Here is a 25,152-nt window from a genome sequence, read left to right on the forward strand (position 1 = left end):
TGACTAATATATAAGGGAATACTGAACGAGAGCCAAAGTAGAGTATCCGTGTGATATAGGGTCTAAGTTGCCATTGAGTACAAAATGACTTTTTTAGGCATGATTTTATGAGCTTTGAAAAATCAAGGGCGTACAATGTGATATTTTTTCAGCTCATAAAATCATGTTTTTTCATCAACAAATGTCATTTAAAAGCCGTTCCGAACATTTGGGGCATGCTGAATCCATCCACGAGGTTCAATTGTGGATATGACCCGAGATGACCCATGCTTTCTAACTTATTTGGATGGTTAGGACCACATGACCAAATATTATCCCTTGGTTGACAACAGTTTGATATTGTGTGCATTTCTTTATTGTGGCTTTTAAAATTACTTGAGAGAGAGAGAGAGAGAGATTTGAACGAAAATCATTTCTTAAGGGAAGGGGGTGCGAAACAATTTTCGTATGAAAAGTAAAAGCGGTTTCAGTTGACCATGGGCCCTACAAAGCGAGTCTCACAGGGTGTTTGCTTGCCCCCCCAAGGACTCTCCTCGTTTCCATCCATGGTTTACAGAACTGAACCACGTCAAGCTTGGTGTTGCTTGATAGTGATGCAAATGGGTCAGATTTCAGTATCGGGGTTTTGTGATTTTTGGCTGTTCTGACTTGATTTGGATCTGTTTCTCTCATGTATTTAGCTGATTCGAATCCTATCTATAATGCTTGAGCTTGGCTTTATTATTTTTTAGCATAAAATTAGCTTTATAACAACGTCAAACTCAATCAAGCTTTTAAACGAGTCGCAAACTCGAGCCAAGGTCAAGCATCTTAATTGATTTGATAGCCACGCCCGCGATGTCTTCGTAGACTCTATGTCGCAGGTAGGTGCACACGAGCCGAGCTTAGGCTGTTTAAACTTGGCTCACTCAGAAAAAACCCTTGTTTGAGCTCGAAGCCGATCTGAAACATCCTTGTCCAGACTCTGTTTGGTTCCGAGCTTTACCCGAGTTTAAAAAAAAAATTATCTTTCACTTTTGAAGAGGTGAAATTGGATCTCCCACCTCTCCAAAATGTATTTGCCTCACCGTTTGGCAAGGTTAGTTATTTTTTATTATTTATGATGAAAATATAATACATATTTTAAAAACACGGGCTAGGTTATTGTAAAAGTAAAAAGTTATACTAGCAAAAGATTCAATGCCGGGAACCTTTCAAATAAAAGTGAGAAATATTAACTATTGTTTATACTTTTGCAAACACATTTTATATATACCATTTTTATGAGCATAATCGAGCTTTACCTAGTTTAGTGACTTGATCAAGTTGGGCTCATTTATGTAGGTCGACCCTAGACTTGTGTACAAGCTTGACTCATTTACTTTTATATGGACGAGTTCGAGCCGGGCTTAAATAGGTAAAGCTCGAGCCAAGCTTCGCGTCGAGCTCGAGCTAGCTCGGCTCGTTGTACATCCCTAGTCACAAGTCACGGGATACCTAAACGTACAATCGTGTCGTGTGTTCGTGTATATCATCTCCAGTACAAAACTAGAGAGCGATAGCGTGTTTCGTGTCCTTTTGACCGTGTCCATGTGCCGCGTTAGTCGCAGTTCTACTCTGCGTGGTGTCTCAGCAGGGAGGGGAGCACCACTTCTCCTCCTGCCCAAAGTTGAGAGAGAGGGGGGGCAATTTCTCTCATTTCACTGTTAGAAACCCAAGAATTCACAACGATTCCGATCGAGATTTTGCACCGATGAGATGGCCGAAAAGCATCACGCCGCAGCACGTCCAGAAACTGATTCGGGCGGAGAGGGACATCCGCAAGGCCGTGCTCATCTTCGATTCGGCCGCCGCCGAGTACCCCAATGGGTACAGACACGACCCGGACACGTTCTCCCTCATCATCTCCCGACTGCTCGCTGCCAACCGGTTTGAGCCCGCCCTTCACCTTCTGAACCGCATGAGGGACGAGAATCTCGATTGCCCAGAACGCGTTTTCCTCTCCTTCTTCAAATCCTACTCTCGAGCCCACCGTCCCCTAGACGCCCTCAGGCTGTTTCAGAAGATGAGGGAGTTCGATTGCTCGCCCACGCAGAGCTCGTTCGTCTCCGTCTTCAACGCCCTCGTCTCCGAAAACCAACTGAAATTGGCTCACAGATTCTACAGATTCATGGAGAAAATGGGTGTCTCTCACAACGTGGTTTCGATCAATGTGTTGATCAAGGCACTCTGCAAGAGTCCCCAGACGCTAGGCTCCGCTCTGAAGGTTTTTAGGGAGATGGGTGATCACGGGTGCGTCCCGGATTGCTACACTTACAACACTCTGATCAATGGGTTGTGCTCATTTGGGAAGGTGGGTGAAGCCAGGGAGCTGATGAAGGAGATGAGCGGGAAAAATTGTGAGCCTACCGTTGTTACTTATAGCTGCATCATACATGGGTTGTGCAGAAATGGCGAATTCGACGAGGCCGTGAAGCTCTTCGACGGCATGAATGCGGGAGGAATCGAGCCCAATGTGGTAACTTACAGTGCTCTAATTGATGGTCTGTGTAAAAGCGGTCGGTCTTCGCAAGCGGTTACACTGTTGGAGAAGATGACGAGCAAGCGTTTGGCGCCGAACATGATTACTTACAGTTCGTTGGTGAGTGGTCTTTGTAAAGAAGGCAAGACTCAGGAAGCATTGGAGATTCTGGATAGGATGAAGCTGCAGGGATGGAAGCCTGATGCAGGACTGTACAGCAAGATTATTGGTTGTCTTTGTGATTCAGGGAGGTTTCGCGACGCTGCGAATTTCGTCGATGAGATGATCCTTAGCGGAGTGATGCCGAACCGCATTACTCGGGGAGTTCATGCCAGTATGCACAATGTGGTCGTTCGGGGACTGTGTAGCGAGAAGGACGCGAACACGGCTTTTATGGTTTATCAGAATATGCGGGCGCAGGGAATTTCTGCTGATTTGGGAAGTTGCAGTGTGCTTGTGGATTGTCTGTGCAAGAAAGGGGAGGTGTATAAAGCTGCTGGAGTTGTCAGTGATATGTTGCATGATGGATGCATTCCTGATGAATTCACATGGAATGCAATCGTGAGCGGCTTTTGGGAACGGAGGAAGGTGCGGGAAGCGGCTGAATTGATACAAGTTGAACTGATGAAATCATGAAAGCATTACACGGACCTACTGCAACAAATGCTATCCGTGGATCGTAGCCTCTGTATAGAATGAGAGATTACTTATGATTGTTTTCCATCCCAATTTCAATGAAGGCTGACTAGTCAAGAGACTCTGAGCTCAAGCTCTTGGTTTATATCAAGAAAAACAGGCTTTCATCAATGTCGTTATATGGGCAGTTGGCTAAGTACAACCAGCACAGGCATCAATGAATGATAAAATTATGCTTTTGCTTTTTGTTTTTTTTTGGTAGCTATCAGGAGCTTGATATAGGAGGGAAAATCCTTCTGAATTCTGATCGACTGTAAGCCTGTAACACTAAATAGAGCATATGATGTCAAACTTCAAAGTGAAGTAAATGGATCTGAAGTGATGTGTGACGGAAATGTGGGTTCAATGTTCATTGCCTTCTTCAAGACATAGCCATTTGGCACGTTCAGCATTCATGGGATCGTTTTCACTAGCTTCTAAAGATGATTGTATGTCATTGAGCTTGCTGCCTATTAAATCATATTACCCATATGGCTAACATGAATTTCTTGCTTGATTATTCTGCTGTTCAGGGTGCTAGTTCTCCATGATCTGCACTTTCATCTTGAATAGTAAATCTTGGCGGTATGTTTGGGCTTTCTGGTGTCCCTATTGCCATTGATTCAGTTAGTGTCTGTTTGGCATTGCTCTAGGAAGGATTTGTTGTTAACACTGTGAATCTTGGGAGTGTTAGTTATCCTGCATGCTTCTCTTTTGAGTATTTGCGGCTTCTCAATATAGCATTAGATTTCTTGTTGACTTTAGAAGGAGGATTGTTCCCTGCTTTACCATGTCATTTGACAATACAGAAATCATTCCCTCACCAAAAAATGTAAAATTACTTCAAATCAGTTAAATGCATTTGAATATCACAGAGCGTGTTCTTGCCCTTTCCTGCCCTGCAAGTCACATTTATTCTGTGAAAATGCCATACTGAGCATTGCATAGATTCAATACGGTCCTCCATGTGTAGATTGTATTTCGTTTGGAATATATGCACTTAAGTTGGTTATGGCTAAATTTAGCTTTTGACATAACAAGTTTGATGACTTAAATAATTACTTAGACTTAAGAAAAATAGGGATTTGGTTTATCCTCAAGCAAAGTGAGTTTGTATGTTCATTATATCATCTTTGGCAGGTGCTACGCAGATTGCTCTTTATTACTGAATACCAACTGATACCTTCTTCATAACATGAGTTATTAGCTACTACTCTTGAGGTACGTTGGTTCTCTTAGCATTCTATATGATCAAGGCATTTTATGACTTTGTTACTCCTCAACTTACTGTTTCTTATGGTTTTTCACTGCTATCATGAGGTTTACAGTTGGAGGATGCTGAGCATTAGCTGGTTATGCTACAATAGTTATGTTGGTTCATGTATCGTACTTGAACTGCTGCTTTCTTTTTTCCTTTTTCGGATATAAGGGAAGCTTAATATTGATTTTAAATGGTTGATGAAGAGTATTTTTTTTATGAGATTGTTGCACATTATATTCCTAAGTTGTCGCAAATTGGTGCAATTATCAAAATTGCATGAATCTCGTTTCTACTGCAACAACAATTTCTGTCAGGATTACAAAAATTAAAAAAAGAAAAGAAAAAAGAAAAACAACAACAACCGTCAGGATTCTAGTTTCTTCTATATAAGGTCCGATCATATGACTATGATGCAAATAATTCTTTTCTCTGATCAGATTGAATATCTACGTGAAAACTCCTTTTTTACTTACTGACTTCCTAGAATAGTATGTACCTATGTCACAGGGATTCGGCTAGCAGGGTGCCGCACCCGCGTCGACGCGACTCGACGCGGGTGCGGGTGCGGCACCGGGTGCGGTCAACCCGACCCTGGGTGCGTTGGCCGCACCCAGGGTCATTTTTGTCCATTTTTTGGGGGGGATTTTTTTTTTTAAAAAAAAAAATTGCCCTATGAAATGGGCTGCAGAATTTAAAGCAATGAATCAGGCTACTCACCTCGGAATGGCATTTGGAATACACCTCGGATCTCTACCAACCAAACCAATCGACACCAGAGCTACAATAAAAAAACCACGAGAGAGAGAGAGAGAGAGTTGGTTACCAGATGGCTGGCAAGGATGACCTTGGCACCACGATCGACGAGGTACTTGATGGTGGGGACGGAGGCCCTGACCCTGGTGTCGTCGGTGATCTTCTGGTTCTCATCGAGGGGGACGTTGAGATCGACCCTCACAAACACCCTCTTCCCCCTCAGCTCCTCCTCCCTCAGATCGCTCACGCTCCTCTTCGCCATCCCTCAGATCTATCGATTGACTCTTCTCTCTCTCTCTAAAAAGACTAGCTCTCTCTCTCTCTTCCCTTCGCCTTTTAAAGGCACAAGGAGCCAACGGACACCGCCTTCCAGAACCCCTTTCACCCTCGGGATGTAAACCCCAGCAGAAACAGTGGGACGCAGACCATTGGATTGTAGAAACCGACGGTGACGATGGTCTATGCCCCCGACACTCACCTTGGGACTCAAAAAATGTTGACACCTGTGCTCCCGAAAAGGACACAGTGGGCCCCACTTCCTGCATTTCACGTCGTCAAGCTCACGAGTCACGCCCCACTAGCGTTATTCCCGTTTTTGGATGACTCCCCCGAACCCAGCCACGTGGTTCAGCACCTATTACGTGGTGGAGTGTCACCATTTTTTTTTTTTTTTAACTCCATGAGACTGGATCTGGATTCAGGATATGCTTATCACTTGGATAGATCCAACACTCGCATGGAAATGCTTTTCTACTCTCTCTTCTTGCATTTGAGAGAGCGTGCGTGTGATATGCAAAAGCTTTGATTAAATGATATCTTTATTGAAATATCATATGCAGGAACTTTTAAATGGATGGGGTTACCGGTTCAAGTTTATAGACTATACCATGATATATATATATATATATATATTTTACATTCTTGCCCCTGCCGCACCCCCGCACCTGGGTTTTTTGGAAGTGCCGAATCCCCGCACCCGCACCCATGTGACATAGGTATGTACATATTATAAGGCTTTGTTGTCTCAAACAAGCACCATTTGGTCTGGGATCTTGGTGTGGTAAATGCGTTCATTTCCAGAAGAGTTTGATTTCATTGAGTTTACAGTGTCTGCTAGAGGCTATGCTATTCTTCTACTTCATTTTTCTGATGTAATTATCTGTGGTGATGATCTATTGAAGGCATTCATGAGAAAATTGTAGATCATTGGCTTTCACAGATACAAGATTCTAACAGACCCTATAACAGACCCTAATTTCAACATGCACCTGCACAGAAGGTCACATATTTGATTGGTAGTTTGGTTGATTCTTATTTCTTGGTGAAATATTGGTCATGTGGCGCATAGAGTAGTTATTATCATGTAGTGCATGGAGTAGTTATTTTGCTTTGTAATATCTTTTATAACTGGTTAGTACTTGTCATTTTATTTGCTCTATGCAAAGCTTCATACAATTGTTGTTGGTGAAGACATCAAATATGCTATTAGTATATGTACTAGCACTCTGCAAACAGTCAACCCCAGAATTAGATGCTCTCATTGGCTGGCATGCTGCCCTGTGACATATCACCTATCAGCCATGCAGAAAAGCACAAAGCTTTCAGAAAGGGATTTTATTACCTGATGAATCATTTTAAAATTTCAAAACTTGTATTGGGACTTAGGATTCAAGTAAATGTCTTCTCAAGATCTTTAGTTGTTGTAAGAACCGTTGAATAACAAGAAAATGATTAAATCCTGCCAAGGAACTAAAAATTCATGTACTGTTGTCTGTATTAGATGAGTTGGAGGAGGATCCATGTATTCTCAACCCTCCTTACGAATTGTTGAGGTTGTTAGGAGTGTCACTAACTGTGTAGGTGCTCTAAGAAAGCCTTTGTCATAGGCTGGTACTCGTGAAAAGCCTTTGTCATAGGCTGGTACTCATCAACTTCTGGAGAAATTGTATGAAAAACCTGATCAGAAATAACTGAAAAGAGGAAGTGGATTGAAAAGAATTCGTTTCTTCCTCTTTTATTCTTTCCTCCCTTCCCTTATCTGGCAACTAATTCTTTCCTCCCTTCCCTTATCTGGCAACTAACATATGATAACAAACACTGAAGACTCTGCAAAGTGGTTAATTCTTTTGGGTGTTTTGAAGAGAAATTAAGATATTTGCCCACCTCAATGGCAAATTAGATGCCCCTCATTCAGATTTTGGCCATTAATTTACTATTGTTTGAGTGTATGAAACATGTCAACAGTTCATAGCTAAATTTGATGCTCGATGCATGTATTAGGAAGATGATATACTGCTTGATTCATACTAATGCTTTAATTGAAGTTGCATCAACTCCTTTGAACGAAGCCATGTTGCTGATAATAATATCTTGTATAATTTTCCGAACTCTGAAGAGTTTGAGCAGCATTGTCCATGTCAACCTTGAAGGTGTCGTGATGTTGATTACACTTTGATGTAAAAAAGGAAAAAATAAAGAAATTGTGCATATATGTTCATGTTGAATGTTGCAAATGTGAACCAATCTGTATAGAATAGTACTTGATTTTCAATCTCAAGATCCAGTTTTTGCTCCATTTAGATGCATTTTAAATCATTAACTGATTTAGTTTATCAAGGTGGCTGACAGGCTAATGAGAGCAAGACAAAGGTCATGATAAATGGTTGCTCATATGCTCCAGTATTTTTAAGCTTGGCCGGAGTATTGAATTCCATCAAATCAGTTGTATCTGTTAATTGACTTGTTACAGGCATGCCTAATATAAGTGGTTAATTTTGGTTTACTATGAATTTTAGTATCAAAATGCTATGCTAATAGCTCAATTTTGCATGTGTCTAGCTTATAAAGATTGGAGATTATGCACTACCAGAAAAAAGAAAAAGAAAAAGAAAAAACAGTAACTGTACTCAACATGCTCTCTCTCTCTCTCTCTCTCTCTCTCTCTCTCTCTCTCTCTCTCTCTCTCTCTTCATGGACCATTGCTCCATGTAATGGGCACTCATTTTCTTACTGAAGAAAAATATAGCAATGTGATCACGTTGCAGCAGTTCACAACCTAAAAAGTAGTGCTTCCCTCTTACTCTTTAAGGGTCTGTTTGGTTAGACCAGATTATCCCAAATAAAATGAGATAATTGATAAATGAAAATTAAGACATTTTATTTTTTGGTGTTTGACTATTAAAATAAGATAAATAAAAATCAGATTTCTCTAAAAACCTGAAAAAGGTAAATCCAATTAATACTTGGATTTAAAAAAACTGGAATATTTTCTAACTATTTTTTTCCCAAAACATGGGCTCATGACCCGCTGAGCTTAGTTGCATTTCCCTTCTTGCAACTCTCTCTCTCTCTCTCTCTGTAACTTCCCGTGAGATCTGATCTGAATCATTGGGCTTTAATCAAACCCTACTTTTGTCTTTCCTCAAACTTGAGAATCTCCCTGCAAGGCTGGTGGTGACAATCTTCTGCTGTTGATCAATGCATCTTTGTTGAGAAGAGATTCCCTTAGTGCTTCAACTGCTCCAGGCCTCTCTCTCTATATATATATATACCCAAATAGTGCTCAAATATGTAGTCTCTCTATATACCCAAATAGTGCTCAAATATGTAGTCTCTCTTTATTGTGTTTATGTTTATCAATTATTTTAATTGGCTTTTCTTTACGTGCATTTCAATTTTTAACTTAATTGTTTCACTGGTTTTTTTGGGGGTGTTTTTGACCAATATAATCAAGGTTTAATTTCATAGGTTTTATCATGCATACTAACTGTTTGATTACTTGTCTAAACAAGTAAAGCCCACTGTTGGTGGCTTTGAATGGTTTCATGAATGTGAGCCATCTCGTTTTTTTTACTTGCTTGTTACAGGGTATAAAACTGTTTTGCTATCCTATAATCCAGTGTCCTCATGGGAAGACCTTGTAGTAATGAAATTTTGGACAGAAAGTTAAACAGTCTTGACTGCCAAGCACTAATCAACAAGAAAATATCACCTGCGTGCACACACTCTTGTGCAGAGAAAGAGAGTGTGAGAGAGATTCAATTAAACATGCAAACAAGGGAAAATTGAATTCTGTATATTTTTTTCCAGATTTTGAAGTGCATCCGAACACTGCATTTTTCTAGAACTGTAAAAAAAACTGAAGTTTTAAAAATTCAGAAGACAGAAAACCAGAAAATTAAACTTCTGGATTTGCATCCAAACAAACCTTAAAGGGAAGCTTAAAAATCTGTTTTTAGCTTTTAATATATATTTTTTATAACCCGAAGAAACCGCACCTGGCACGAAGACCTGGGAAGCTTAAAAATCTCTTTTTAGCTTTTAATATATATTTTTTATAACCTGAAGAAACCGCACCAGGCACCAAGACCTGGTCGTGCTGGCTCAGCCTGCCATACCTACCTTTGTTATGCCGATGGCATAAAAGTCTGAGGCTAGGAACCCCGCTTAAGCACTTAAGATAATACGTCGCAGTGATGGGGCTCCCCAACACGGCCAGAAGTTTTGAAGTCAAACTGCACTGTGATTCAAAAGTAACACTTGCCAAGCACCATCTTCGAGTTGATCTTTGTTGACGGCAGAAAGCCAGTACATCATAATCAGTGTGATGAATTTTGATTTCGGGTGTTCTCAGCAGATATTTTAGCTTGTTTTTTAGAATTCTTAGGAAAATCATGGTGAATTTAAAGTAAAAAAATGAAAATCATTGTAAAAGATAAAATTACTTCCATGATATCGTTAACGGATTGTGATCTATATCACAAAGATACGGGCATGGCCCAACATGTGATGAAGGTTTGGTGCGCAAGTTTTTTTTTTTTTTTGAAAAACAGTACATGAGGACATGGATTCTTTAAATTTTTAATAAAAAAATATATTGATATTTTAATATTAAGAAATGAGGTTTCATTGAAATATTATTAAAAAGTAATAAAATGCATGCTTAAGACTACCATTCTTGCAACTGTAATCTCTATCTGTTGTGAGTGTGTCTAACTCTAACCACTATGACACTCAAATATTTCTAGCTCTAGAGCTGTTACCACTGTGATATGCTTACCATCCTGTCAGGGCCTTTTTCCAAGAAGGGTGAAACTCAAAATTACCTATGTAACAATCTAAACAACTACCCAACTGCCCACATCTTCACCTCAGTTAAAACCGACTAGGATGATAATTAAGCTGAGCTGAACCGAGCTTCCCCTGTTCATACTAGGTTCGGATACGAGCTGACTCATAGCTAGGGTTGCTGAGCCAAGCTGCAAAGCGAGCTGGTCATCTCATTTCCCAGTCCCACATGTGGGCATGTATTTTCAGAATTTTCAAAGCCATCAAGTCACCTGGAATCATTTTTGTTATGGTGCCAGAATCACTTCCTATCATTGAAAAAGTCATCACGCATATTTTGTTATAATAAACCTCCATGAGGCCAAAATAAGATCCTAACAGTTCAATATTCTCAACAATGGATTGAAGAATAAATAACCATGCTGATTAATGACAGAAGTTGTATGCAAGGACCCTATATACCAAGACTAGCAGATGGCATCGGGAAGCTGTTAACCACCGAATGGGGTAAAAAGTAATCATTTACATGAAAAATTCTGCATATATGCAACAAAAATTGTAGTACATGAGAGTGATGTCGACTTTCTGAGTTTATTCTTCTCACATCCCTTTCAATCCAGCATCAATTGCATAAGCAAGGGCAAGATTCGCTCCCCACAAACGAATTACCAAATTATGAGATGGCTCTGATGAAAATTATACCAGAACCCAAGGCTAAGATGAAGCGGGCTTGCTAAGAATTTACTGGCAGTGAAGTCAAAATTACTCTACTTTCAGGACTATCTTCATGAATTCATACATGAAGTAACTGATCGCAGCAGATGGTAAAACCTGAAAATTGATTTAAAGGAAATACTCAAAGAAAAGACCATAGGAACATTCATAAATAAAAAGCAAATTCAACATATTAGAAAAATCAAAGTTAGGGAGGCACAGGAAAATTTTGCTGTATCTAATAGACATCCAATTTCTCCAAACTTGGAACACTAATCAAAGGATTTTGTCAGTTTCATGAGAACCCTATGCTAAAATCGAAGCCCCATGTGTGCTCCAAAACTAATACTTGACAGTAATACCCAACAAAAGCCCCATCGTTATAACCTAATATATATATATATATATATATATATATATATATATATATATATATATATATATATATATATATATATATATATATTGAAATCAAGAAGGAAGCTAGAACAAAGAATAAGAGAAGGGAGGAGAGGAAAACTCAAGAAACTTCATTAGCTCTCAAAAGAAGAATTACAACGCTATATGGGTCGACCAACCCTAAAAGCACTAGATGACAAAATGCTTTGACCTTACCTCACATACACATGATACATTAGGATATTACACTTCTCAACACTCTCCCTCAAACTTGAGATAATGCTAACAGAATCATCTCAAGTTCGGAAAGAAAGGGCTTCAAGTGAATGAGACAAACTTTTGGTCAATATATCAGCAACTTGCTCCTTTGAGCTCACATGCTCTAATGAAATAACTTTAGCTTTATAAGTTTTCCTTGTAAAATGACAATTTATCTCAATATGCTTGGTTCTTTTGAGAAATTCCAGATTTTTAGCAATATAAATTGCACTCATGTTGTCACAATATAAGGAGGTACGTCCACAAATCTCTACTCCAAGCTCTTTGAGAAGGCATCTTATCCAAATGATTTCTACAGTAAGCTTTGTCATGACTCTGTATTTTACCTCAGCAATAGACTAGACAAAGCAACACGTTGTTTCTTAATCGTCCAAAATATCAAGGAACTACCAAGAAAAACACATAAATCGGTAATTGAAAGATGATCCTTGGTTGATCCTCCAAAATCTGAATCACAACACCTAAAAAAACATGTCAAACTGCATAGTGTCTCGCACGTACCAATGAGCACAACTGTCAGATGAACTGAGGAGGGGGCATTCATAAACTGACTAACTGCATACATTGCATATGTGATGTCAAGTCTATTGATAGTTACGTATATCAAATTACCCACAAGTTGCCTATAGAACACAGGATCTTCAAGTTTCTCACCATTTGTGGCTCTTAATCTGACATTTGCTTCCATAGGAGTAGTCACTTTCCTACAGTCATCTACAAGTCTAGCCTTCATCACTAGATCTGTTGCATACTTATGTTGAGACAGATAGAGCCCTCTTCTTGAGTATACTACTTCCAAACCTAGGAAATACTTCAAATATTTCAGATCTTTTGTCTCAAATATGGTAGCTACACTTTTCCTGGCATCGACAATTTTCTGCGCATCATCTCCAGTGATGATTATATCATCAACATACAAAAGCAATATGCATTTCTCATACTTAAAAGGATACAAACAACTCAGGGTCATAATAACTGCTCAAAAACTAGAGATTTTACCGCATTGTTAAACTTCTCAAACCAAAACGTGGTGCCTGTTTGAGTCCATACAGAGCTCTTATCAACCTGCACACACGAATTTCTTGTTTCCTCTTATTCTATCTACTCCAGAAAAGGCATTTACATCACATTGTCTTGCCTTTTGGAGTAGAATAGACCAAACCTACCACCTTCCCCTTCAGTCATTTCACCCTGAACTCTTGCATTCATTTTCACCTCTTTTGTCTCAAGAAACCGTATTAAGAAGGAGAAATCACTAGTGTCCTATGTAACACAGACTCATGCGGGTGTGACACTTGGACACGGCTTTCTTTGTGTCAGGTGAAGTCAACCACACTGAGGTTGTCCAAAAGTAGATTCACTTAAGCCTAACTAAGTCCAGTTTTATCTAATACTATATATATATATATATATATATATATATATATATATATATATATATATGCACCTCTAAAGTTTGGTGTTATTTTTTATTGATGAGGAATAACAATTGTAGATTGTTAATTTGATTTATTGCATGAATTTATGCATGATGAATTGATGATAAGATAATTGTTTTTATTTTATTAGTGTTAACTTAAAATTGTTAAAAATTATATATATATATATATATACACACACCCTCCATGCACCCCTGCACCCAAGTTTTTTTAAAGTGCCGCATCCACACCCACACCTATGTGACATAGCTAGTGTCGTTTTCCTTATGTTCAAGTTTACTAAAATAGGATGTATCCTCATGAAAAACCACATGCCTAGAAATATATACATGTTTTTCTACTAGATCATAACACTTATATCCCTTTTGTCCATGAGAGAATCCCAAGAAGTAACCTTTTTTTTTATCGTGGTGAAAGCTTATATGTGTAGCTACTAGGCAACAAAACAAAACAAGTACATTCAAAGACTTTTATCATGTTATAATTAGGCACAAATCCATATAACCTTTGAAATGGAGATATACCTTTAAGAGCACTTGACGACATTTGATCTGATATGTCGTCATACAAACTGCATCTACCCAATACTCTTAAGGTGCATTCTCATCAAAAAGTAGTGCTCTAGTGGTCTCTAAAATATGTTTATTTTTCCTCTCTGCCACACCATTTTGCTCAGGAGCATAAGGACAAGGCTTCTGATGCTCGATTCCTTTGCCCAACAAGAAACTTTCAAACATACCACTAATATACTCTACACCAGAGTTAGTATGAATAACTTTAATTACAACAGAGAATTGATTTTCAACTATAACACAAAATTTGTTCAAAATGTCAAACAATTCATTTATATTTCTCATGAAGTAAATCTAGTACAATTGCCTATAAAGGTAACAAAATATGATGAACCACCCTTAGACAAGACAAGAGATAGTTCTCGTACATCCGAGTGTACAAGATCAAATGGATTCTCTGATTCTCTCTCAGACCAAATAGCAAAGCATGACCCTTTGGCAACCTACAACTTTTACAATTCTGAACATGATAAAAAACAACAAACTTCAAATCTCCTAAATATCCCAAAGTAACTAAGTATTGCAACCTAGAGCTAGATATATGTTTTAGTCTTCAATGTCACAAAAGGGACTCATCTAGAATAGTTGCTTCCAAAGCCACTTCACATCTCCTTTGCTTGCTCGTATCCAACCGATCCAGATAGTACAAGTCACCATTCTTATGGCCAAATCCAATCCTATCCCTGATAGTTAATCTTGCACAACATAGTCGACAGGGGAAAAGGTAACATCACAATTAAATTTTATTATTTGACCAACAGAAATGAGATTAATGGCTAAGGATGAAACATGATAAACTTGAGAGACATTAAGTTTGCTTTCAGGAAAAAAAAAACTAGAAAAGATAGTACCAACTTAAGAATTTTCTATAGAAGACCCATCGGTAATGCGAAATACACCACTGAAGGGACAACAAACAGTTAGAATGGACTCATGAACTGTCATATGACAGGATGCCCCTACGTCTATCAACCAATCAATGAGAACTACCAATAATACGTGCATAAGCAGTATTAGAGGAAGAAGGGCCAGAGGTAGAGGGGGCAGTCCAATAACTGGTGTTGATCACTACTTACAAGCTCAGTAGGACTGCATAAAAGATACTCCAGTCTGAGGACCAATGTTACTCACATCTGATAGGCCAATCTTAGTTTTGAAGCTCTCTTCCTTAGTAGAGACAGCCACCACCCCACCTTTCTTCTTCTTGAACACGGAAAGTATTCATGTGCCCAAAACTTCTGGATGGAGCCCATTGTCTCCAAGACCTCCACTAGACCAACCTCTTAGATCAACCTCCACCTCTACCCCCAAACTAGCGAGTTACGGCTAGCACATTCTCTGGTGAGTCTGACTGCTGAGAGACTTGAGCTTAGTCTCCTATGCAAGAAGCTCACTAAGGTCTGAACCAATGTAGGGAGAAAGAATCAATGCAAGATATTGTTACGTACACTATCAAATTTAGGATGCAGATCACATGCTCCTCGTCCCTGGCCTCTACATCTCAATTCTTACATTCCACACATTCACTACATTTATCATACTTAGAAATGGCCATCATAGAAGTAAAGGCATTTGATGCCTGTTGAAAACTAGCATAAAAGTTATGAATGGGCTCATTTCCCTGCCTCAAGGACTTCAATTTCTGCTCTAATTGGTATCTCTTTGCCCAATTAGATTGTTCATAAACTTACTTCAAATATGCCAATGCATCTTTGGCATTTTCATATTTCATAATATTCACTGAAATATTATGCTCCACAGAGCCCAAAAGACATGACTTCACTTTGGCATTGTCCCTCTCCCAGTCTACAATATTCGTCTCATAGTTGCCATCTCCTTGCTTGGGCTTGACTTTGTCCCATCCAAGAACCCAATATATCCATACCCCTTAATAACAGTCCTCGTGAACTCGGCCCAGTAGGCAAAGTTTATCCCATCAAACTTCACAAAAATGATTTGTATATTCTCTTTCTCCATACTTAAACAAACCTCCAACTACAAGTTATATGCTGCACACAAAACACTCAACAGCAAAGAGAGTACCAAAGGTGTTGTATATCATACTACCAGCAGAAAGAGAGCACAATAAGACCACCGATACACAGAACCAATATTGTTCTATCAATATCTTCACAAAAGCAACCATGAACAACCAGATAAAGCCCCAAAGTGTGCACAAACAGCAAACACAGCAATATATACCCAACAGAAACTGAGTTATCAAAACCTCAACAGTCGAACCAATATCGTGCCATAAACATCCAAACAGTAAGCACAACACTACATACCCAACAGTAACTGAGATTTATCAAATCTCCAGCAACCCAACACAAAATGCTGGTCGAAACAAGGAAAAACTATAGAAAATGGGTTACCGCCTGAACTAAGAACCCAAATTTATCATCAAAACTGCAGCCAAACATCGAAACAATCCTCCAGATCAGTTCTAATCCATCACACACACAAAAATGACAAGATTAGAACTCATTTGGGAAAGCAAAATCCAGTGATAGCTTCAGAATCACGAAAATTCTGCATTCAGGGTATTGTTCATCGATTTTTCAGAAAATACGAGGAAATTCACAGAAAATTGAGATTTCATCCAATCATCAAAATTCTTGATTCAATCAGTCACAAAAACCAAGAACTAATGAAATCCAACCTCAGTCTACCAAAAACTCGATGGCTGTTCTGACATCAGCAGCTGGGCGTGCAATCCGAGGTGGGTCCAAACACAGTCTATCCGAATGAAGCTTCTTTCGCTCAACAGTTTTTCCACACAGCACTCTTGGGATTTTAATATGGCTCCCATACCATATTGAAATCAAGAAGGAAGCTAGAACAAAGAAGAAGAGATGGGAGAAGAGAGGAAAACTCAAGAAACTTCATTAACTCTCAAAAGAAGAATTCTATATGGGTTGACCAACCTTAACAGCACTAGAGGACAAAATGATTTGACCTCACCTCTTTCTTATGTTACATAAATACCCCTAAGAATGCATACATTCACTAGAAAAAAGGGTAGCACTAATACAAATACAACACCCATATTACACAATATGACTCTCAACACATACACATGATAATACAAATGATATATCTTAACAGAAAACATGAAGCACTTTTTTTAGCATATTGTGTGAATAAAATAAAATAAAATTGTTAAAAAAATAGAATTTGAATATACCTGCAGTAAGCTTGGAACTAGACCTGCATAAAGTGCTGGAATGCCACCTTGATCAATAATTTTGACGCAAGTAGCCAATGCACTCATTCTTTTTGCCTGGACTTGCATTTGAAGCCGTCTCCGCACTACCTCAAAAGGATAGGTCACAACCTCAGTACATGCACCAGCAATGGCACCATGCAAGAGAGTCCGCAATGGACCCAGCTCAAGCTGGTCTAAAGCACTGAGTTCTTGGTCATCTTGCTGCCTCATTAGCATAAGCCTTGTTTTCCCTTCAGGAGAATGCAAATAAGCAGATTTTAGTATATCATACACGCCATAGAAAACTGCACCAGAAGGTGCCATGCTTATAATCGATGGTGCTAGGCCTTTATATAGTGAGAAAAAGCCTTCAGTCTGGACCATGTGATAGAATGCACCAATCACCCCACCCAGTGCTTCACCACCTGGAGCCACCAACTTTGTTCGGATCTGCAGAGATTGAGAACCAGTGACATTAACACAATATCATGTTCATGAAACAGGGCGCACCAAGTAGTCAGTTAACTAATCTCCACTATGTTCATCTTTAGCACTGCTTCTGTGAAATCTAATCAATCCACTTAAACTCCTTGTTAAAACCAAAGTTTCTAGAATGAGAAGCAAAAGTTAGAACCGATGACCTTAATTTGAAATGATTTGTGAAGTGGGTACCAATGATGGAAGTAATGTGAAATTTGCAGGGGATGAAATAAAAACTTCCATTGATTAAACCAGTCCTCTAAAAAGAATGACAGCACAGAAAGTATATGCAACTATCATAAACAACAAGTTCCCATCGTCTTCGCTGTGGTGATGTTGATAAAAACGCTATTTTGCACATCCTTTCAGCAAAAAGGGAAATTTTTTTACTATCAGGCTTTACAAAAATGCAGCTCAGGTTCAAACTATGTGATAAAAATCAAGAGAAAAAACTTGAGGTATGTAAGAAACAAATGCTTCATTGTTGAAGGACAATGAGCTATATTGTCTCTGTCATCTGATATATAACAGGTTTGTTGGGTGTCTAAACAAACTTTTTCATATGTCACAGTGAAGCAGCTTCAATATGATACATTCTTCAATATTATTTGATAGACATGGACTTTTTTTTTAGAGAGAAAGATAGACATGAAAATATAAACAGCAAGTAGAGAAACAAGAAAGACAGGAAACATTATGGGGCATTTGTTACACTCCCACTCAAGGGAAGCCTCTTTCCTTTGAAAGAGCCATTTTGGAGGGGAGGTGCTTCCCAGGGTGGGGAGGCATGAACCCATTTTGACAGGGAAGCTTCTTTTTGGCATTTATTATGTGGGTCCCTATATTTCTCATAGACATCTTTGTTTCACCCTTTGTAGGAAAGAGGCCCTATTTCCTATGAAAGGGAACCTCTTTCATATGAAAGAGCATGAAACAAACTCAGACACCTTCAAAAATCAATATTTCAACAAAAGAGATACTACTAAATGAATAGATAATAGCACAACTCAGACATCTGCTTCAAAATGAACCTACAAGATTTTGTTTAAAGAGCTGAAAATCATTATTCAACCATAATTATCTAGTCCATGAAAAGCCAAAAGTATGTTAGATCTTGGTGCTTACCGTATCCATGGGTATGCAAAGCACTGTTGCAGTCATCCCTGCAGCTGCACCTGCTACGAACCTCTCAAAGTTTGTGATTTCTTCATGGCGGGTCAATTTCATAAGTTGCTTTCTGTAAGTATCATATGCATAAAAGTTCACTGCCTTAAATGGTGCTGTACGCAGAATATTAACAAAGTTTCCCTTCCAAAAGCCTCTTAAACCTTGAGACTCTGCAATTTTCTTAATAAGTTCAAAAAGATTCTTCTTTTCACCACGAACAATGTACTCAAGCTTCAGTCTCTCAAGGGGAGCTAAAAACGTTCTGATAATAAGAAGAAACAAATGAATAGATGTTAATAATGAATGCCACCAAAAAATCCAATAGCGCCCAACTACCCACAACCCCCATGCTTTAAATCATTCTTTTCTCCATACTTAGGGCCTGTTTGGATAGACCATGTTATCTGGAATCCTGGATAAGCAAGATAATAGAAATTAAAATTCTGGAACTTTTATTTTCTAATATTGGGTTTTTAGAATGGGATAAATAAAATTAAGATAATCTAAAAAACATGAAAATAATAATTCCAACACCAGCACTTATAAGAAAAATATCAAACAATTTCCCCACATTAATTTTTCAACCGAAGGCAACCCCAATAGTTAAAAGCATGGCCGTTTTTTATCCAAAACAGAATTTAAATATTATTATTATTTGTTAGAAACTCCGCCTGTGTATAACTGTTTAGTTATACACTGCCGGTCCCAAGCCCGGATAAAGGAGGAGGGTTGCGGTAGGCCTGTGACAGCCAGCATAAAAACTTAGTCATACCCTATGAATATGAACCAATATGAGAATTTGGTTGGGGCGTTCCCTACTGAGCGATGCGTTGTACTCTATAGGCCCGGAGGCAGTGATAAATGGGCAAGGGTTGCTAGGTCGTCGCCCGGAAGCAACGCGTCACACCGGCGCCCGGGTGTGGTGTCAAATAGGCAAGGGTTCCCTCACTTTGTTGGACGGGTGGGGGTAAAGAAGTTAGTCCAAGACCATAAACTTAGGTTAGCCTCTTGGAACATAGGGTCTTTAACTGGTAAGTTGGTAGAGTTAGTAGATGTTATGTGTAGGAGAAAGATTGATATTTTATGTCTACAAGAGACCAAATGGGTAGGTGAGAAAGCAAAACTGATAGAACCTTGGGGATATAAGATTTGGTATACAGGAATAAATAGGAATAGGAATGGAGTAGGGATTGTTATGAGTCGTGAGTTTATAGATAATGTAGTTGAGGTCCGTAGGAAGGGTGATAGGATTTTACTTATTAAATTAGTATTAGGTACATATATTATTAATATTATTAGTGTTTATGCTCCTGAAGTAGGTTTAGATGATTCCATTAAGCGTCAATTTTGGGAAGATTTAGATGGAGTAGTACAAGGGATATCTTATGGAGAAAGGTTTTTTATCGGCGGTGACCTTAATGGGCATGTAGGCATTAGTAGGGATGGTTTTGAGAGTATCCATGGAGGCTATGGTATAGGAGAAAGAAACGAAAGTGGAGAAAGGATTTTAGATTTTGGTTTGTCCTATGATATGATCTTAGCAAACACTTGGTTTAGGAAGAGGGAGTCTCACTTAGTAACATTTAAAAGTGGGGTTAATACGAGTCAGATAGATTTTTTCCTACTTAGAAAAAGAGATAGGGGTTGTTGCATCGATTGTAAGGTTATACCGGGAGAAAGTGTAGCTACACAACATAGAGTCTTAATTTTAGATCTTAGAATTAGACAATGCAACAAAAGGGATAGACATAGGATAGATCCTAGAATTAAGTGGTGGGCACTGGAAGGAGCTAAACAAGGAATGTTTGTAGAGCAGGTAGTTAAGGAAGCGGATTGGTGTCTCGAGGAGGATTCAAAATCAATGTGGAATAAGATAGCGGGTGGCATGAGAAGGGTGGCTAAGAAGGTATTGGGTGAGTCTAAAGGCGGTGCACCGCTAGGTAAGGATACATCGTGGTGGAACGAGGATGTCAAATTAGCTATTAAGGTTAAAAGAGAGTGTTATAAAAATCTAAGTAAGAGTCGTGATAAGGAGAATTTGGAGAAGTATATGATAGCAAAGAAGGAAGCTAAAAAAGTAGTTCGGAACGCTAGGGATAAGGTATATAAGGAGGTTTATGACAAGTTGGATACCAAAGAAGGCGAGAAGGATATTTATAGGCTTGCAAAGATGAGAGATAGGAAATCGAGGGATTTGGGTATGGTTAGACGTATCAAAGATGAAACAGAAAGGGTTTTAGTCAAAGATGAGGAGATTAAGAAGAGATGAAAAAATTATTTTGATAAGCTATTTAATGAAAGTCATGCTCAGGATCTTGGAGACTTCTCTATTCCTTTTCATGAGATGAATCGTGACTTCATGCGCAAGATTCAAAAGAAAGAAATTGCAGAGGCTTTGAAGAAAATGAAATCAAGAAGGGCGGTTGGCCCAGATGGTATTCCTATCGAGGCTTGGAAATGCTTGGGAGAGAAAGGTTTAGAATGGTTGACAAATCTTTTTAACAAGATTTGGCGGACAAATAAGATGCCTAATGAGTGGAGGAAGAGTACTTTGGTGCCTCTATATAAAAATAAGGGTGATATACAAGATTGCACAAACTATCGTGGTATAAAACTCATGAGTCATACTATGAAACTTTGGGAGAGGGTGATTGAGTCTAGGTTGAGGAAGGTTGTCATGATATCGGAGAATCAATTTGGTTTTATGTTTGGAAGATCAACTATGGAAGCTATACATCTTCTTAGACAACTTATCGAGAGAAATAGAGAGAAGAATAAAGATTTGCATATGGTTTTTATTGATTTAGAGAAGGCATACGATAGAGTACCTAGGGACGTTCTCTGGTGGACAATGATGAAGAAAGGTGTTTCTCTCAAGTACATTAAAATAATTAAAGATATGTATGAAGGAGTAGTAACCAATGTCCGCACTTGTGGAGGGGTGACAACCAATTTTCCTATAACGGTTGGGTTACATCAAGGATCTGCTTTAAGCCCTTTCCTATTTGCTATAGTGATGGATGAGCTTACGAGATCAATTCAAGAAAATGTGACGTGGTGTATGTTGTTTGCTGATGATATTGTTTTGATTGATGAGTCTAGAGTTGGGGTTAATGCTAAGTTAGAATTATGGAGACAGACATTGGAAGCAAGAGGTTTTAAGTTGAGTAAGAGTAAGACAGAATACATGGAATGTCGGTTTAGTAAGCAACGAAGTAATGATGAGAGTGTAGTGAAGCTTGGTGAGCAAGAAATACCGGTGGATGATTGTTTCAAGTATTTGAGATCTATCATTCAAAAGTATGGAAAAATTGATGGAGATGTAAATCATAGGATAAAGGTTGGGTGGATGAAATGGAAAAGTGCAACTGGAGTGTTGTGCGATCGTAGAATGCCATTGCGGTTGAAGGGAAAGTTTTATAGGACGACTATTAGGCTTGCTTTACTATATGTACGGAATGTTGGGCTGCCAAGAGACATCATATTCAAAAAATGAGTGTAGCTGAGATGCGTATGCTGAGATGGATGTGTGGAAATACAATAAAAGATAAGATTCGGAACGAGGAGATACGTAAGAAGGTAGGCGTTGCACCCATTGAAAATAAGATGAGAGAGAATCGTTTACGGTGGTTTGGACATATTCGGCGAAGGCCTAATGATGCTCCAGTTAGAAGGATGGAGAAATGGGAAAATATATTAGTTAAAAGAGGTCGGGGTAGGCCTAGGAAGACATGGATGGAGGTGATAGGAAAGGATATGAATGCTTTGAACCTCACCAAGGACATGGCATTGGATAAAAATGATTGGAGGAGAAGGATTCATGTGGAAGACCCATAATGATTTCCTTTTTTGGTTCATATCGCCGACCCCAATTATTTTGGGATGAAGGCGTACTTGTTGTTGACTTGTTGTTGTTGTATTATTATTTGTTAGAACATGAAAAATAATCAAGAGCATTAAATTAGTCACACCAGTTGTTCCACAAAAAAAATCTAAACACCAGAAGATGAGAAAGATTTTCAAAATACCGAAAAAGAATAATCTTGATAGAATAATTGCCGACCTTTTACGATAAATAATTCAAGAAAAATAACAAAAGGTTACCAGGATTCAGAAAGAACATAGAACACCAACAAAGAATAAAAAACAAACAAACGAACACTAAGAAAAAACATTAAGAAGTGATACCAACAGTTCAAGAGAAATAACACAACGTATAACGGTTAAAAAAACTTTTTTAGTTTCTAATAACTGTACCTCGTTTGAATAATTAATAACTCTCAGAACAAATAATTCATGAACACGATAGCAAACCACATAAAAATTATTGTAGAAAGAATCCACATCACCCACCACCGTAAATGATAATAATAATAATAATAATAATATTATTATTATTATTATTACTATTATTATTATTAATATTATTATTATTATTATTATTATTATTATTATTATTAATACAAACGAATGACTCAGAATTGTCTCCAAGAAAACAATAAGCAACCACCACTACATGTACAAACCCAAATTCAAGAAAAACTTCAAAACTAGAACCAAAACCCCACCTAGATATCATCGCAGCCACTGCTCCCGCCCAGAGATGCTTCGTGGTATTAGCCGCGCCCGACCTTCTGAACCGAACTCGCCAGGCTTCCCCCGCCTCCTTCCTCTCCCTCTCGAGAATCCCCACCTCCAAATCACCCCTCTCTCCTTTCTGCCCCAAACGCTCCCCTGACTCCTTAATCGAAACACCCACAGAGAGAAACACCCCATCCCCTCCCCACCTCCTTCCGCTCCGGGAATCCCTCGAGAAACGCAAGGAAACCACCGGTTTCAGGCATCGCCAGAGCTCCACAGAGTCCCGTTTGCTGCTCGAAACGGAGGCAAAGAACGCCGCAGAAACAGACGGTTCGAGAAACAACCCACCGAGGTGAAGACGACCCAACTCCACATTCTCCGAGCTGCGATCTCCCCTCAATCCCGGCGTCATGTTGGTGGGTGGTGCGGGGAACGCTGGGTCCATTCGCTATCTAGCAAGCGAGGAAGAGCGAGGGAGAAGGGAGATTGAGAATGGGTGGGGCTTTGGGGCGCCATTGCGACGAGATTGGGCAAGTGGATTGCTGGTGCTCGCCTTGGCTTCCATCGATTTTGCTTCTCTCTCTTTTCTTGCTGTGTTTAGCAATCCAGAGGGGAAGGTATAACTGGGATAGCATTGGCTACCCTCGCGGGTAAGGTGAGATCCATGGCCCCACAGTGACAGGCGGCTGGCTTCACTAACGCTGTCATGTGATTGACACGCGTCATACAGAGGCCGTCACTGCTCCATGATCCATGAAGCCTTTGCTGGAAGCCTGGAACTAATGAGGTAAGGTTATTTTTGTCAAGTCTGACCTTATGGATATGTTGGGCAAATCAACATTGCCAGAATACTAGAAATCAACTCCTAAATTATGGTTTTTTACTTAAAAATATGTTATTTTTTTCAATTCATTTTCAAAATCAATTTTTTTTAGCTTTCTTGGTATTTTCCTCTTGCTTCTTGTCACATCCCACTTGTTTTGCCCTAATTTTTTTTTTGTTTTTCATATTAAAAAATTATATTTTTTTATAACAAACTTACTTGCTCATTTTATATGGGTTTATGCTTGTATTCATGTCATTTCTTATTTGCTTCCTCTCCCACCCCCAAATTTATATTGATTTTTATGTTTTTTTTTATGCGCTTACATAATTGCCTCACAATCGAATCATGCTTTCCGCTTCATACTACTTTTGTAGAACTCTTTCATTGCTTTCACTTCGCTCATCACTTAGTGTTTATTTTGTTTTCTAGTAACTATGGTTTCTAATAAACTAGAAAAAAATATTGCATTTTTTACTAGAAAGTTCCTTACCAATGAGGGTAGCAAACATTGTGGTAACAATTCAGAAGTTACAGAAGGCGTGAGAGAGAGAGAGAGAGGTTGAGAAGGCGCAAAAGAGAGATAGAGGTTGGGAATTAGTGAGTATGAGAGAGAGAGATTGAAGAAGTCATGAGAGGGAGAGAGAGATATATATAAAGAGGGGTTAAAGGGAATCTCCTTTGGCAAGAACCAATAAGTCAATCTCTTTCCTAAGAAAAGAATCAATCCTATAAAAATGCTTAGTAGGACAAATTGAGAAACCTCAGTTGAATTAGGAATTAAATTGGATTGATTCTTCCTTGCAATACAGATTTTTATAGAGCCCATCCCCTCTTGCTCGTTTCACCTTGGACGAATCTCTGAGAAAGATTGTCTCTTCTACCAAAAAATGACAATGCCCTTAGAGAGGCATTGAGCCAAGTAAAAATACCTCAATACCCCTGGTGAGTCATTGAGTCAAATAAAAGGACCTCATTACCTTTTATAATTCAAATAATGCTCATGCAACCCTTATTAACCATAAAAGACTATTGTATCCCTCTCAATAACCTTTAATATCTGATACACTCACTTAAATCATCAGATCCATAAGTTTCTAATAAAATAGATATCCAAACTTGCTCCAAATAAAAAATATAATAAAATATAAAAGAAATCATAAAGGTACTGCCAAACTGCTATCAATTCCACCCACTTCAAATCAGCCATATCTTCAAGGCTGGAACTCAAGAA

At 38.8% G+C, this 25,152-nt stretch overlaps 2 protein-coding genes across 2 annotated transcripts; one reads left to right on the plus strand and one right to left on the minus strand.

Moving 5' to 3' along the window:
• Window positions 1-1,617: 1,617 nt before the first annotated feature.
• On the plus strand, window positions 1,618-3,646 carry LOC149812326 (Pentatricopeptide repeat (PPR) superfamily protein). Its single transcript, XM_089992859.1, has one exon. It carries the CDS (start codon window positions 1,733-1,735, stop codon window positions 3,134-3,136), a length of 1,404 nt encoding a protein of 467 aa, XP_089848985.1. The 5' UTR covers window positions 1,618-1,732; the 3' UTR covers window positions 3,137-3,646.
• Window positions 3,647-10,567: 6,921 nt separating this feature from the next.
• Window positions 10,568-23,696, minus strand: LOC149812327 (putative mitochondrial adenine nucleotide transporter BTL3). Its single transcript, XM_089992860.1, has 4 exons — window positions 23,083-23,696; window positions 18,473-18,776; window positions 16,847-17,317; window positions 10,568-11,087 (listed from the first exon to the last, which is right to left on the minus strand). Exons 1-4 carry the CDS (start codon window positions 23,538-23,540, stop codon window positions 11,019-11,021), a joined length of 1,302 nt encoding a protein of 433 aa, XP_089848986.1. The 5' UTR covers window positions 23,541-23,696; the 3' UTR covers window positions 10,568-11,018.
• Between the last annotated feature and the right edge of the window lie 1,456 nt (window positions 23,697-25,152).

This window comes from Nuphar pumila, chromosome 17 (genome assembly GCF_984573655.1).
Source record: "Nuphar pumila chromosome 17, dmNupPumi1.hap1.1, whole genome shotgun sequence".
NCBI classification, from domain to species: domain Eukaryota; kingdom Viridiplantae; phylum Streptophyta; class Magnoliopsida; order Nymphaeales; family Nymphaeaceae; genus Nuphar; species Nuphar pumila.